This window comes from Cupressus sempervirens, chromosome 4 (genome assembly GCF_028749045.1).
Source record: "Cupressus sempervirens isolate cs-2001-9-10 chromosome 4, ASM2874904v1, whole genome shotgun sequence".
In the NCBI taxonomy this organism is placed as follows: domain Eukaryota; kingdom Viridiplantae; phylum Streptophyta; class Pinopsida; order Cupressales; family Cupressaceae; genus Cupressus; species Cupressus sempervirens.
This window is the reverse complement of record NC_143121.1, coordinates 576528172-576543142: the sequence shown is the minus strand read 5'-3', so window position 1 is coordinate 576543142 and position 14971 is coordinate 576528172. Positions and strand designations below refer to the sequence as shown.

The window sequence follows — 14971 nt, the reverse complement described above, 5'->3', positions numbered from 1 at the left end:
AGCGTACCAAGTATTCCCTCAGGGTACGGTTCGATAGAGTCTTCTTGTGTACATCAATGATCTCGGTTGGTTCCAATACGAGCTTCCCTTCTTCATTAAGCAGTAAAAGATCAATGGTTATTGCGATGTTTTGTCCCACGGCTTTCTTCAGGGAAGAGACATGACAGACGTTATGGATGCGGCTTCCTTTTGGAAATTCTAGTTCGTAGGCAACATCACTGATACCGGAAGCTACACGATAAGGACCATAAAAACGTGGCTTCAATTTTTCTTTCCCTTTTGCCTTCAATGAGGATTGCCTGTATGGCTGGAGTCTGAGACAGACCAAGTCTCCCACTTTGATACTTCTTTTGACAGACAACTGCTTATCAAACAAGCACTGGAAATGTCCAAAGAATGCGTCTTAAACTCTCCTATAGTGATAATAGTGATATTGACTATTTGTCAAAGTAATTTGATCATAATACTCCCAAACTAGAACTTGAAGACGATCTCCTTTGGTTGAAAGTCCTGAAAAAGACCCATAGCAGCAGCAATATAAACAAGGTAGGAATTCATATAAAATGGTACTAAAGTCCCTTTGTTGAGCAGCTTCACACAAAGCACAGTATTGCTAAGCTTTCCCCAAAAGATATGTTCTATATTATTAATGATTTGAAAAATGAACTTGTACATCGATGGTTCAAAATCATTGGAATCCTTGAGACCACATATTCTACTGAGAAGAACAATCAAGTCTTTGTAATCTGGCTTAAAACTCGATCTGTGAATGGTTTTAAGCCATCTTGAGAAATTGCTTCTCTTGGGACCCAACGAATATAAATTAACATATTTCTCATAATTACCCTTGTTTTCATTCCATATTTCCCAAGATACTTCCTTTGTCATATCCACACATTTTGCACTCTATGGTACTTTGAAAATTTGTTCAATAACTGCAGGGTCAAGGCTAATAATGACATTACCATCTGCATCCTTGATCATTTTAGACTTTGGACTGAAACACTTTGCACATCCTAGAACAAATTACGGTTCCAGGGCAGCCATAGGAAACGTAGACAGCAGATGAATATTACTCCTTTTGATGCATTTCATCTCTCATGGAATCTTTCGCAAGAAATCTATCATATCCACATTCCTAATCTTTGTATCTGACACGCTATCAAGAATAGACGTGACCTGAGATGGAGTTGTATAAGTCAACTCTTTATCATATTGATATTTGTGGATGAGGGCATTTCTTGTGCTTGTGTTGCAACATGAAAATTCCAAAATGTGAACACATCATCAAAGGATGTCACTTCCATAAAAACGTTGACTCTTGATCAGCAACAAAGGTTTGGAGTATGAATTAGATACTTCAAAGATCTAGTGTAATGATCTTAAAAGCAGATAGCATGCATATGTAAAGGCTGAAATGTGAGTTGAGAAGATGGAACATGAGGTAGAAGTGAGTTTATATAGATATGCCTTAAGGCATTAAAGTTGAATGCATGGGAATGCATGCAAATGAAAAATCTTGACCTTTAAAGAGTGACTTTTAGTCAAAAATGGGTTCTCAAAATGTCATCGCATGAAAAGTGAATTACACGTAAATGTGACATGCAATTGGGAACAAAGGATGAGATTGCGTGTAAATGCGGATGGAGGGTGAGATTACATGTAACTACATGTAGAGAATGAGCTGCAATGTGTCATGACATGGAAAGTAGAACTACATGTAATTTCTCTAGAAGTGTAATTGCATATGAAAGGAATGGATGCAATGTGCCTTGGCATGTAATGGCAAATATGGAATGAAATGATGCACTTGCACAAGATGATGGAAGGTGGAATAGAGTGAAACGTGCTCAAGTTCTTGGGAAAGAACTTGCAATTTCTTCCAAATGAAGAAAAACAAGAAAGCAAGCAAACAAACAACAAAACAAGCACAAAAGAAACATGTACCTTTGGTCTTAGACTCAAACATGTCAACAAGCAAGTTACCTCAAAATGCATATTCCAATTTGCAAAAAAAGTTAAAAACTAAAAGTATGAAAATAAGAATTAGAATTTTCATCATTTTTAAAGAAAAAATACACTTTCCATGGCATCTATATCAACAAGTGTGCATCATCAAGTTAAAACATGTATCAAAATAACAAGATTAGTATGGAAAATGTCCACTTGTAGATTAATGAACCAAAAATGAAGATGAAAGAAGCTCCCACTTTGAAGAATTCACAAAACAAACTTTGGTCTCTTCAACCTTGCAATGATGAATTCGAAATGAGAAAAGAAAAGACATTTCTAATGGATATGCCCAAAGACGTGGTCTTCAATCATCAATGCATGAATCGGTATTGGCAAAATTTTCAAGGAAAACCTGTTTTTGGCAAAAACATGGATTCATTCTACCCTTGCAAAAATGTGACCTTCAATGATTAAATCTTGCACCCAAAGGCAAAAATGACCTATGCTTGAGCCAAAACGTGATCTCCAAACACCAAAGCTAGACATTTTTGGGCAAAACGTGGCTTCAAATGAACATGAAACAAAAAAAAAATTGCATAGATTGAAACGTCAAGTGCATGAGAACACATGAGGATGCAAAGACACCCCCAGAGAAAGTGATTTCATGAAGGAATCTGGCCAAAATCACCAAAAATGTGGTCTTAATGAGCAAGAGCAAAGACATGCAGACATTTCAAGGCAAATCACAACTTTGGGAAGAAATTGCATGTTTTAAAAATATATATATGCTAAATTAATTACTAATATTAATAATAAATAAATAAAGTCTCATTGTTTTGTAGTTTACTGGAAAAAAAAATAACACATACAAAATTAAATAATTACAAAAGTAAAATATAAAAAATTTACAAAAATAAATATTATATTTTAATATAAATATTTACATTATGACTTAATATAAAATAAAATCTTAATATTTATAAATTACTATGTTTTATCATAAATATTTATATTAAAATATAAATCTATTACTATTTTTATTTTAGTGTTTAAAATTCTTTAATATAATTATTATTTATTACTGATTTAATAATTTATTCGTTTTCAAATTACAAAATATAAAATCTATACATAATAATAAAAATATATAATATATTAAATATTAAATACATAAAAAAACATATTATAAAAGTTAAACGTAAAACATTTAACATTTTCTACAATTAACAAACCTAAAATTGAAACCGTAACAAAATAAAATTGAGACACCTACCTGGTATCTATTAACGGCAGAGTCGGGAGATTGAAGGCTTGAAGCAAAGTTGCTAGTTGTTGTTGTCGCCGCCTCCGCCTGCTCAATTTGCAAAACGTTCGCCTAGCCTATAGCCTTCACAACAATAAAATGCCAATGTGTCGCCTTCACAACAATGAAACACTAGTTGCAGCCAATCGTTCCAGCTCAAATGCTCAAAACGCTCACACCAAAAACCCTTTGCAGTCAAGCACTCAAATCCTCAAAATGCTCAACGGAAAAATAGTTTGCAATCTTCAAACATTGAAAAGATTTTGTCGTCCAGAAACGCCAAAAAATCTAGGCTTCGTTCGTTGATGTATTCAAAGTGAAGGGAACCCATTTATTTATTATTTTTTGGCCCTAAAACCCTAAAATGACCATCAATAAATTAATATTTTTGCAAAACGACAAGATTTTTGTGTGCTTTACGAAATTGAGGCGATTTTTTGCCTTTTTTTCACTTTTTTAGTGTTCGACGAATTTTGAATTTCTAGCAAAAAATTCGGTGAACCCTGTGACTTAGAAATAAACCATATTTCTTCGAACTATGCATGTATATAGATATACGTATTTTAATGGGTGCAACCTTTGATATAATAATAGCATCATGGAATCGTTTAAAAATAATATATATATAGATATATAAATGTTTTACGAAAGGAACATTTTATAAAATTCAAACTTATCTCTCCATGAAAGGCAACCATGTACACTTGGCGCCACTTGTTTTTTTAAAACTCGATAACTTTGAAACCGATGTTCTTGGAAAACTATCTTCTTGAGAAAGTGGTCGATCAAGGCCACGGCTCGCTTTAGCCAATGGAAGGATATATTATAGCACATCTAGCTTCAGACAATGATTCTCTCTTTCATTCTCTCAAAACGAAATACTTCTTAATTCAGACCGCTAGTCCTTATAATCTCTTCTTCATTCTCAGCATGAGTTAGCTCTAAGCCATGCGGTCGAAGCATCGACCATTCTATCAAGTCGACTTCCAATCAAGTTAAGTTCTATGTCTACGTATCCAATTTGATGTTCTATGTCCATGCATCCAATTCTATGCTCTATGGCCTACCTGTTTCGAATCTCTAGAATTTGTTAATTTCAAGGGAAGGCCGACATGAAGGGTGTATAAATTTTACTGTGGTTTGTTTCCCTCTCTGTCTTACATCTACATTAATTACCTTTCCTTTTGTCACGAGTTCTATTATAAGTGTGATACTGAAATATAAGTGTAGCATGTTGCAAGAACTAAATAGAACATCGCACAAGATTGGTACTCACGGTATACCCACCAATGGATAGGAATCCATGATTATCAAGATGATTTATATCAGAGTGAAAATTACTTTCTTCAAGGACTCACCTTGGCTAGAATAGCCAATAAAAGGGGGTGAAGAGGAAGGAATCCCTACAAGGGAATGGTAACAAAAATTAGAACTTCTATATATAAACATGATTAATTTTATAATGATTTCCAAAAGAACATCCAAGTAAGCTCATGTTTGTCCAGTATGTACCTTGTTGTCAAGTCGAGCGATGGTGATCGAGTATTAGAAACTCATCTAAATCCTTGGCCAAGGTCATTTAGAGGCATGTTTGCCTATTTTGATCACAAGATGTCGTTGGTGCCAGTTAATCAAGCATGCATGTCTAAAACTGAGTGGACATTCTAAACACCGGTATGCTCAGATGGCTGGACTATAGTGCCTCAAGCCTAACCCCGGGGTAGGGAGGGTCTTTCTTGTTAAAAGATTGTGTGGGGATTTGTAAGGTCCATGGTTAGGAGGTTAAGCCTATGCCAATGCTTCTCCTCTTACCAGAATGTCGAGGCTTGAACAACAACTTCAAATATTTTCAGTTATTTCAATTTTGAAAGTTACATCAGTTACCTTCACATGAAATGGATTGTAACATGTAAAAGATGTTTACATTGGTAATATGATTATAGTGTATTATTTTACATTCATTTGATAATCTCTTCAAGTTACAAATTTCTGAATTAAGTATCTAATTTCTGTCTAGTAATTTGGTATGTTACAATGGATGCCTATCCCATATGGACAAATGCTTGATTATAGAGATAAATGAACATTAAACAACTAAGCATGAGAACTATAAACAAAAAAATAGATCTAAATCTGGGTACAATGGATCGGTTATTATGCTTTGCATAGAGTTACATGCTCACAGTGCTGCATTTTACATAGCGTCGTTAATTCTCCCGAGGGTACGAGTGTTTGGGAATTTAAATGAGATGTTCATCCACAAAGTTATTTTTTTTGTGTACACCTAGATATCCAAAATCCCATAATCATGGAATCCCAGTTAGAGATTATTGCCATAACAAAGAAAAAACATATCCAAACATGCACAAAAACAACTTAGTAATGTACAATGTGGAGTAAGAATTCTTCTAAGGAGTATAGACAACCAATTTATAAACAAATTTCCAAATTAGACACATAATCCTAATGATATCTGCTGTTCAGAAGCTACAAAAGAAACCTAAGGATGTGTACTTTCAAGAGTACTATGAAACAAGAATGTCTAACCCATGTTTGTGGTTTGGAGGCTACGCTTCTAGAAAATTATTGTTGTCCAATATACTAGAAACCAGCCAAATATCTTAACATATGTATCCATAAACAATAAAAGCTTAGTTATATTCTATATTTCAATTTTGTTTTAAATAGTTAATCTTATACATATGAAAACTTGAAAAAAATACATATGCTTGTGTCAAAAATCGCCATTAAAAGTTGGCAAAGTTTTGAATTGTACTTCACATAGAATAGGTTATTGCTTGGTGAGGTGAAATCTAGAAATGAGAAAAATCTAGCTAGGTTGAGTAATAAATACAAGTCATCTTAATTGTGCTCCCGTGCTCCCACATAGAACATGATTTTTTGGTAAAGCAAGCACTAAGCTAGGCCCATAAATGTAATTCCCCCTTCCTAAGCATGGAGAGGCCATTAACCTATTTATAAGATTCTCATAGGCTAATGAGTGGGTTTAAAGAATCTTGGAGGTGTTGACAGAAGCAGTTTATTGTTTAGACAGATAAAAGGAGTGTAATGACGCCTTCTTCTGGAGCCTTTTAGAACACTTTCTCCTATACCTACTATTTTTAGTATATCAATGATGAACACCAACAAAGTCAATTTCTATTTTCAGTAATGTCAGTTGAGTTAGGTTTGGCCTATACTATGAGATTTCATATAGTCTGGAATTATTACATAAAGTTATCATTTAGAAAAGTTAAATTAGAGATTTAACTTTATTGTTACTCTATTTATTTAATGAAGGGACTATACAAGAAGATTTATTTTTATGGATGAACCTTTATAATCAATTGTTGTATTGGGATATTAAATAAGGGAGTGGTTGTTATAAATTAAAGCAAAAAAACACTCCTTCCCAAAAAAATAGCAAAAAACATTCTCAAAAAAATAGCCAAAAAACATCCTCAAAAAAAAAATTGAAAAGATACGATAGAAAGATAAGATAAATTTATCAATGTCCAACAAGAGACCAACAAAAGGGTCTAAGGGACTGAAAGATTACAAACAAGGCTACAGCCAACAACGGAGCACCAAACGGTGTCCAAGGAAAAGTAAACAAGAAAGCAAGAGAGGCAGAACCACCAAAGCAAGGAGCAAGGGTCCTTCCTTGGGCTTTGTGGGTCCTTCCTTGGCATGAAAAAGGTATTCCCAACAAAATAGCAAAAGAACATTCTCAAAAAAGATAATGGAAAAAATGCAAACCAAAAAAAATGGTGTTTTCTCAATAATGTGACTTTAAAGCAATAAAAGAAGGATCAGGATTTCATTTGAGCATGTTGAATATTCTTAAAGGAAATTGCTTCATCTTTTTTGCTTGTGAGCAGGAAAACCCTCACAAACAATATTCTCTACGTAGTTGAAAGACACTATCTGGCGAATTTCTTGTTGATTTCTCTCATAAAAACACAGTTGTGCTCATTTAAGAAAGTCTACATTTCAATTTTGCAGAGTTTATCTAATATCTGATCGGGAGAGGTCAATTTGGAAGGTGACTGGAGATTTTTGCTGTTGTTTATTGTTAGTCAGATCTCCTTAATGCTTGTTGTGCTTCCTCATGCTAGCTGCACTGTTTCAAGAGCTTTAAAATGAGAGTTTTATGGAGGAAGATTGGTCCTTGAGGGTTTAAATCTGCATTCTTAGTACTTGTTGTTTACTACTTGCTGCAAAATCAGTTCATCCACACCACTTTAGAGACATTTGGTGAAAGTACCTATGGTTTCTAGATATTATATTTGCTAGTCACTACTGTAGTAGACCTTTATTTCACCAAATCAGCATATGGGTACGTTGGATTTGAAAATGTAACAACATTTTATGATCTGGGTTGCTCTTACGTTTGATAAATTTTGTAAAATCAGATCAGAAATTATTTCTGGAGTTTTTCAGCAATGTTATTCCTGAGCATTGTTCATTTTCTGAGATTGTATAAGTGGTGCAATATTGTTTTCAGTTTGCACTAATATTGTCATTGTTTATATTGCCAGTAACAATTTACAACACAAAACACAAAAGAAAAAATCAGACCAGAAGAGAGCAGCATATTACAAAAAATTGTACAAAAGCTTTGTGAACTCTAGATCGAAGAAAAAAGTTAAAACTATTTAAATGTCTGTTCTAATTCTATGATAATCTCCAATACGGTAGCTAAATATATTGATGGTGCAAGTTTTCATCAATATTTTCTCGCTTAGGACATAAGCATTTAGTCAATGGGAGCCAATGTTAATCAGAATTGTGTTTAGGCCTTGATGATACTAGGTCCTAACAATTACAGTCAGTTTTTTAAAGGATACAATACAACATGCAGAAATACTCTCTATTGGAGTGAAAATCATATAAAATGGAATAACAGAGAAAAGATAGTTACAATCAATCAAAATCATTTTCATTGTATGTAAATTTACTTAAATCATTTATAGTTTGAAACATGTCCTAGATTCCACGAGAAAAATTACAATGAGATGATTACTAGGCAACACATTATCTACTCAATATATATTTCTATTCATATTTCAAAAAAGCATGCAATCCACATCAAAATTATGCAAAGACTATGTTCCACATGTTAATGGTAAAAAATGCATGATGAACAAGTTTCCTTGGTACCTGTACTGGATGCAGACCAAGTTGTCTATTTCCAATGCCCTCCACTGTGATAACATGCATACCCTCCACAGAGTACAAGGGAGCTAAGCATGCATTAACTGCCCGATGGCTGCCTCAAATTTATAAGCATCCTCAAGATGTTAGTATCTTCATAAATAGCAATATAATTCATAATACCTTTAATCTGAAATTTATTAATACAAATGAAATTTCTTTGTTATAATAAGTCGAAAATAATTAGCCCATGGATGTTTATTTGCATTCTTACTCAAAATTGTATTCATTATTAAGCTTTAGTCCTCAATTACGATGTATCCTAACTTTTGACTATTCTCTAAAATATCTTTTGGAGAAAGAACTTACATGGATTTTCTCTTAAGGGGATCGTAGTGAGACACCATAACAGTACATGCCCCACAACCACCTTCTCCGCACCCAAGTTTTGTTCCTGTCAACCCCAACCCTGCACTCATAGAGAAATGTCAAAAATTATCCCACTTAATAAGTCTAAAATATGAAGAAGCTATGTAGTTTGAGTCATGTACGTACTGTTTTGGACTATGCTCTTCCATTAAAGAATAACATAACTAAGCTGATACTCAAGAATTTCTAGCTTACGAGAATTAAAACAACTTCAGTAACTTCATGTATTTCATTAAACAGTTATTATGCAACCTTACAACTCCTTGTTTCAATCCCAAACTATTTTCAATGAACTTATAATGCTGAAACCTTGAATTTCAATTGCTGTATAAATGAATTGCAATTACAATGACCAGTTTTATAATACCCCGCTTGAGTATTGTCTTCAAACTCTTAAATGAAAATCACAGAATAATGAACAGAAAATGTATGTAACATATTTTACCAAATATTCACCCCAAAACTAGTAATTAATCCAATATAACAGATTCCAATAATCTCAGGTTTGTTACTGCATTATACATCAGCAATACAATAACTATTATTATCACCCAAATCCAATCTTAGAAACAGAAATACAATCAGATTCGAAGAACTAAAAATCAGAGATACAAATAAGTACAAGTGAGACACCTGAAATGACGTCTCCACTACGATGGGTTTTCGTCCATTGTCTTCCGACTTGTTGGTTTTCATCCTCCAAACAGGCTAAAGCTAACACTTCCAGTTGACTCTCCAAGAGAGCTCAATATCCAAATCAAATCAGAGCAAATATCCAAGCATGATCAAATGAGCTCCTCCTCCCCCTTTTTTAACAAAACCTGGTTACATTTCATGTCCCTCTTCTTGACTTTTCATTTTCCAATCTTGTCCTTGTCCTTTTGCCAATTCATCTCTTATTGGCTACGCATTTTAATAATAAATTAACTTTAATAACTGTGTATTAAGCCCTCAACAGTCAGTATTAATACAAATGGGGTAGAGCAATTAATTTTCAAAAGTCCTAAAAAAAGGGGACATTACAGTCCTCCCGCCTCAAGATTGTTTGCCCTCAAACAACCGCATGCATGTGATCCTGATGCCTAGTCCCAATCAGCCTCATTAAAACTGCTCTGAAAATCCATTACGCTACTCTGATTTGAATGAAGGACTCAGAACTGCAAAGTCATTCACCGGCTTCCCATAAGAACAATGCTTCAAGCATGCTAATACCAAGATCCCAAATCATCTCATATGCATGCTCAGTCAAAACAACCTGCCATGTGCTACCATCATATTATATACAAAAAGATCGATCCTCAATCCAACTAAGAAGTTCATACCAACTGAGATCACATGCACCATTGTGGTCAAATGACTATGGGAACTCAATTGTGTGCCAACGGACTACTAAAAACATTACGAACCATGGGAATGTTCCTCCTGGATCCCACAAACAAAAAGGCCATCCACCTTCCCAACTATCTATAATATCCTACTGCCTTGTGCCCATTATGGGTGGAATATCCAAGCTGCTCAACTGCCATAATGTTGTTTTATGTACTCTGGCTATACTGTCTGCCACATCTCTATCAAAGGCTGATTTGTAATCAGCATTAGGCCCTTCCGTCAGGGCAGCAACCTCTTGGCTGCAACAAGTATCAATCTGAGACTTCTGGCCATCATCAAACTTAAATAGCGGATTCTCCATTATCCAATCAGCATCCATCTCAAAAAGTGAATTACTATGCTTCATCCAATCAACATTATGCAGGCTGAAAGCAATATCATCATCAAAGTCCTCAATTTCCTTGTTCATTTGATTTGAATGCAGAGGCAAAACAGCTGCTATGTCATCCTTCTCATGCAAGAACCCATCAAGTGAAGATTCCAACATGCTCTTACCTCGCATAGGACTTGCCTCATCAATATGTTTGTCAAGGCTAACCTCCAAATCACCAACGTAAAAACTTGTATGTCCCTTATCAGTGACTAAAACCACCTCATCTATATCTTTCCTATCGCTGGCCTGCATCTCTTTAGCTTCCTCTTCAATATTAGAATTTTCACAAACCTGATTGGGTGTCCAAGTGTCCTCACTTGTAGAGCAGATTGGTTCCTTCCTCATTTGTTTTTCACTCTTTTTAAGAATCCCTTTACCCTGTAACCCTATGGAGATAAGTTCACTATCAATCATGAGATCCTGAAACATGTTAATTTTATCCTTGATTAATTCTTCCACAAGCTCGAAGGTTGCAGATGAGAGCATATACCTAAAAGGCCTTTGCAATATCTATGTTCCCTCCTCCAAAAAGCTAACAAGGTTGACTGCTGTAAAAAACCCTTCTGGCCCTATACTTGTTAGCTGAATGAAAATGAGAAATATTTTGGATTTTGTGTTTCTCTTTCTGATTTTTTGTATTTTTTGAATATATGTTTTTTTTGTATTTTTTTCAACATAGATAGAGTCTCAAATAAATGATAACTTTAATCACAACTGCAACTGGAAATTTCAGTTTATTATATTCATCTAATTACAAGTAATTCTGAATTAATCAAAGAACAATTGGAACCTGATTTGCGCAGTCAACTTTGATTTAATTGGCAATGCTCTCCAAACTTAAGTGCTTCAATGAGGTTGGACATTAATGACATTGACTGAACGCTATCCAATTTAGGCAAATTATTGATGAATGTGGGATGTCTAGGATGGTAGAATTTGCGTGCAGCTGTTTGGACAATCCTCACACAATTTGCTAAGAGCTGCAGACCTGATATATGGAGCCGTCCAGACCAAGGGAAAGGGTTGCAGCTCAGAATTCACACAGACTTAAACTCCAAACAAGAAATGCTGCTTCCTGATACCAAATGGCAGCCCTCAACTTCATAAAAAACGGCTCCCTTCAATGCGATAACAAATCGATAGCAGATTCACCTCTCCTATCACTCTTCAGAATTCATACAATTCTTCCTTCACATGAACCTCCTTAGACACAGATCAGACAGTAGGAGGAATTCGACAAATTGCTATACAACAGCAGCAATTTGCAACAATACTCAGAATTGGTTCTCAGAATTTCACAAACCCTTAGCCAGTCAATCAATTAAGAAAATATCATATTATGACTGGTACCAACTTGTGTCATACCTTGCAACAATCTTAATTCTTCTGCAGGGATCTCTACTTCAAGATCTTCAGCTGCTCCAGCATATTCATCTTTTGTTTCAGGATTCCTTCTCAAGCCACTCACGACATTTCGGATCTCATTCCTCATCTCAGCCTTGAATTCTTCAAACATATCTAGCCATCAAGAACATAGGTCGGCTTTGAATTACAATCTCCAATAATAGGAAACATGTTAGACAATATATAGAACTGACCCTCAATGAATTAATGACCAAATACATAATACATCATAAAATCTTATGCAGCTTCAGGTATAGGTCCACGTGTTAACAACCTGTCTAGATCCAATAGCGTGTAAGCTAACTCTTAAGTACAGCACCTCGCCAATTAAATACCAGGCATCATATGAAGAACAATATATGAAATCAACACACGAGAAGACGAAGCATAACTTCCAGCAATTGTAATATTAAATTATGTGCACTTAGGATAATGATCCATGATATGTCCACAATATGGAGCCAAGCTCACAGAATCTAGAAAGAACAAACAAGTGTTGCTGAATCATACTGTTGAACAGATAACTGGAAAACAGAAAACAAGCAAATATCTTTTGGGGATGCAAGATTGCCAACAGCCCAAGGATGCTCTTGCATCACATTTGATGGAAGAACTTACAACATTGTGATATTGCTATCACCTTTGCCAGCATCACCTAGATCCAATGAGTGCTAAGTGTTCCATTTATTATCATGAGAGATGGATTCGTGTGAATCCCTACTCATGAAACATGAGTCAATGAGTTTGACTCAAAAAACTAAATAGTTAGATCTCCTACTTGTTAACTTACAACATGTTGAAATTGGAAAAAAAATAATAATAATAATAAAATAAGACATGCAAAAAAAAAAGAAATTTACTAAATTCTACAATCAAAAGTCAAAATGAGAAACAAAAAAACTTATGATAGAAGTTGGAATGTGAGAGGTTGGAGAAACAATTAATCTTGACAATGGAGGTACCAGTACCACCATTTTGGATTGGTCGTTAACATCACAAAAACTATAATCTATTCTCGACATGAAAATTCCAAATTCTTTCCTAATATATTCCACCATTTCTAGATTGAACAAAGTCTAGGACATGCCCACTTGTACCCTGAAGCAATTGCAAAATCTCTATGAGGAGTTCCTCCCAACACTAAAAGTACTAAAGTGCAATAGTACCTAGGAGAAAGTGCATATGCAAGGAGGTGCAATGCCATAGTCATTTTGTTCCAACAATGAAGAATCATTGATCACACCCTATTAATAAGAGTTTTCTTGGGTGGTTCTCTTTTTCTACTGACTTTCATTTTCTCTACCATTGTGTCTATGTCACCATACTTCCCCAAACATGTGCCTCTAAAACAGCAAACCCTAAGCATACCCATGATAGGTTTGGCGAAATTCACAATAAAATCCACAAGAGAGCATCAATTATTATCCATAATCAATGTTCTAACCTTTTGGGCCCTCTTGACTACTTTTAAATACCCCTTGGATGCTAATAACCATTGCACCCAATGCATCTTCACCTCAAAAATCGTCTCAAAACAATTAAATGTGATACAAATCAGGTTTCAACAACCTAGTATCCTGTAAAATAACACAATAAAAGTATCTAAATAATATTTTAAAATTAATTTATACATATTGAACATATCATAAATGAAATAATATTAATTAATTAAATTTGCTTTCAACAATTACAACCTCAAGAAAGTCTGGAAAATGCCTTCTACATGTGATGGTTTGCCACAAACAACTGGATCTCCCCACCTTTTTAGTATATTTTTTCTGCCTACATTGTTTGAGTGTCAATTGTTTGCATCACCAAGGTAGTGAACTATGCATGGTGTCCAAAATATGTGGTGGTATCTTCGCTCAACCAAATACATATAGCCTTGCAATTTTTTGCATTATCCATAATGACTTGGAACACATTTTCATGACCCATCATATCAATGGACTCAATGCAGATTTTATAAGAGAACTCCGCATCTTTGATTTGCCCCTCACAATCAACTAACCTCACAAATATTGCCCCTTTTGGGGACACTGCAATAACATTTATTAATGAAAAAAAATTGTCATTTGTCCATCAAACTCTCGATTCAACCAAACTGTCTTTAATTGTTTTCAATGACATCCCTAAAAAACCTTCTCTCTTTCCAATAAGGTCGTATGCACCTTTTCATACCCATGACTTATAAAATCAGAAGATGTACCCATATGGTGAACTCACCAAGTTGAAAGGAAAACCATTGGCATAGATGCAACTGGTGACTTTTCACTTCGCAATATCTCTTGCTTCCATTTTAAATGCCTTGTCCAAGAGACCTTTCGCCAAAAAGATTGGACAATCTCTACTTCTTGCATAGACAGTATCAACAAGAAAGGACATTGGGAGACCATTACTGGTTGACAATTTGCAAGTCATTATTTTTTCTTTGCAGAAGGATGAACTCTTAATCTTAGTCTTCCAACCATACTATCAGCTTCTTCTTGTTCTCTAAGGAATCATACTATTTGCTTGGTAGACAACCCCTTCTTTTCTAGCCCTTCACACATTCTAATATCTTCCCCAAGAGGGCCAAAAAGGTGAAGTTTCACTTAATGGTACAAGCTCCTAGAATTGGTTTTATACTCATTAAAGTTTCAAATATACGCCTACCTCCTAGAAGTTGTTCAAGCATTGTAGTATAAAGATATCCATTATCAATTTTATATTTTTGGTTTGCAACCATGCTAACTGAACTTGAACTAGTTATTCTTGCAATCTGATTATGCTATTATAAGAAATTACACAATTTTAGATTAGAAAACAAACACAAGCACAAAAGTTCAAAACAAAAATCAAAAACCATTATAACAAACAATGAAACTTGTTTCTTTTTCACAAAGATTAAAATTTAAAAAACCATCAAAACGAAAAAGAAAAAAAAGTAATTTAATTGAAAAATAATTGTTAAAAGACTAGAG

At 34.5% G+C, this 14971-nt stretch overlaps 2 protein-coding genes across 2 annotated transcripts in view; both read right to left on the bottom strand.

Annotated features, from left to right (window-relative positions):
• LOC149562510 (xanthine dehydrogenase 1-like) overlaps positions 1-14971 on the bottom strand; it is a 205887-nt gene that overhangs the window by 177518 nt on the left and 13398 nt on the right. Inside the window, exons 3-4 of the mRNA XM_089825993.1 lie at positions 8783-8882; positions 8420-8528 (exon numbers count right to left, since the gene is read on the bottom strand). Coding sequence (XP_089682119.1) covers positions 8420-8528; positions 8783-8882 — 209 coding nt within the window. The remainder of the gene's footprint in view (positions 1-8419; positions 8529-8782; positions 8883-14971) is intronic.
• LOC149562511 (uncharacterized) lies at positions 10202-11166 on the bottom strand. The gene is made up of 2 exons (XM_089825994.1): positions 11095-11166; positions 10202-10990 (listed from the first exon to the last, which is right to left on the bottom strand). Exon 2 carries the CDS (start codon positions 10947-10949, stop codon positions 10317-10319), a length of 633 nt encoding a protein of 210 aa, XP_089682120.1. The 5' UTR covers positions 10950-10990; positions 11095-11166; the 3' UTR covers positions 10202-10316.

Bases quoted from the DNA above. Each gene is read 5' to 3' on its own strand.
- LOC149562511 (XM_089825994.1), bottom strand. From the start codon at position 10,949: ATGAGGAAGGAACCAATCTGCTCTACAAGTGAGGACACTTGGACACCC.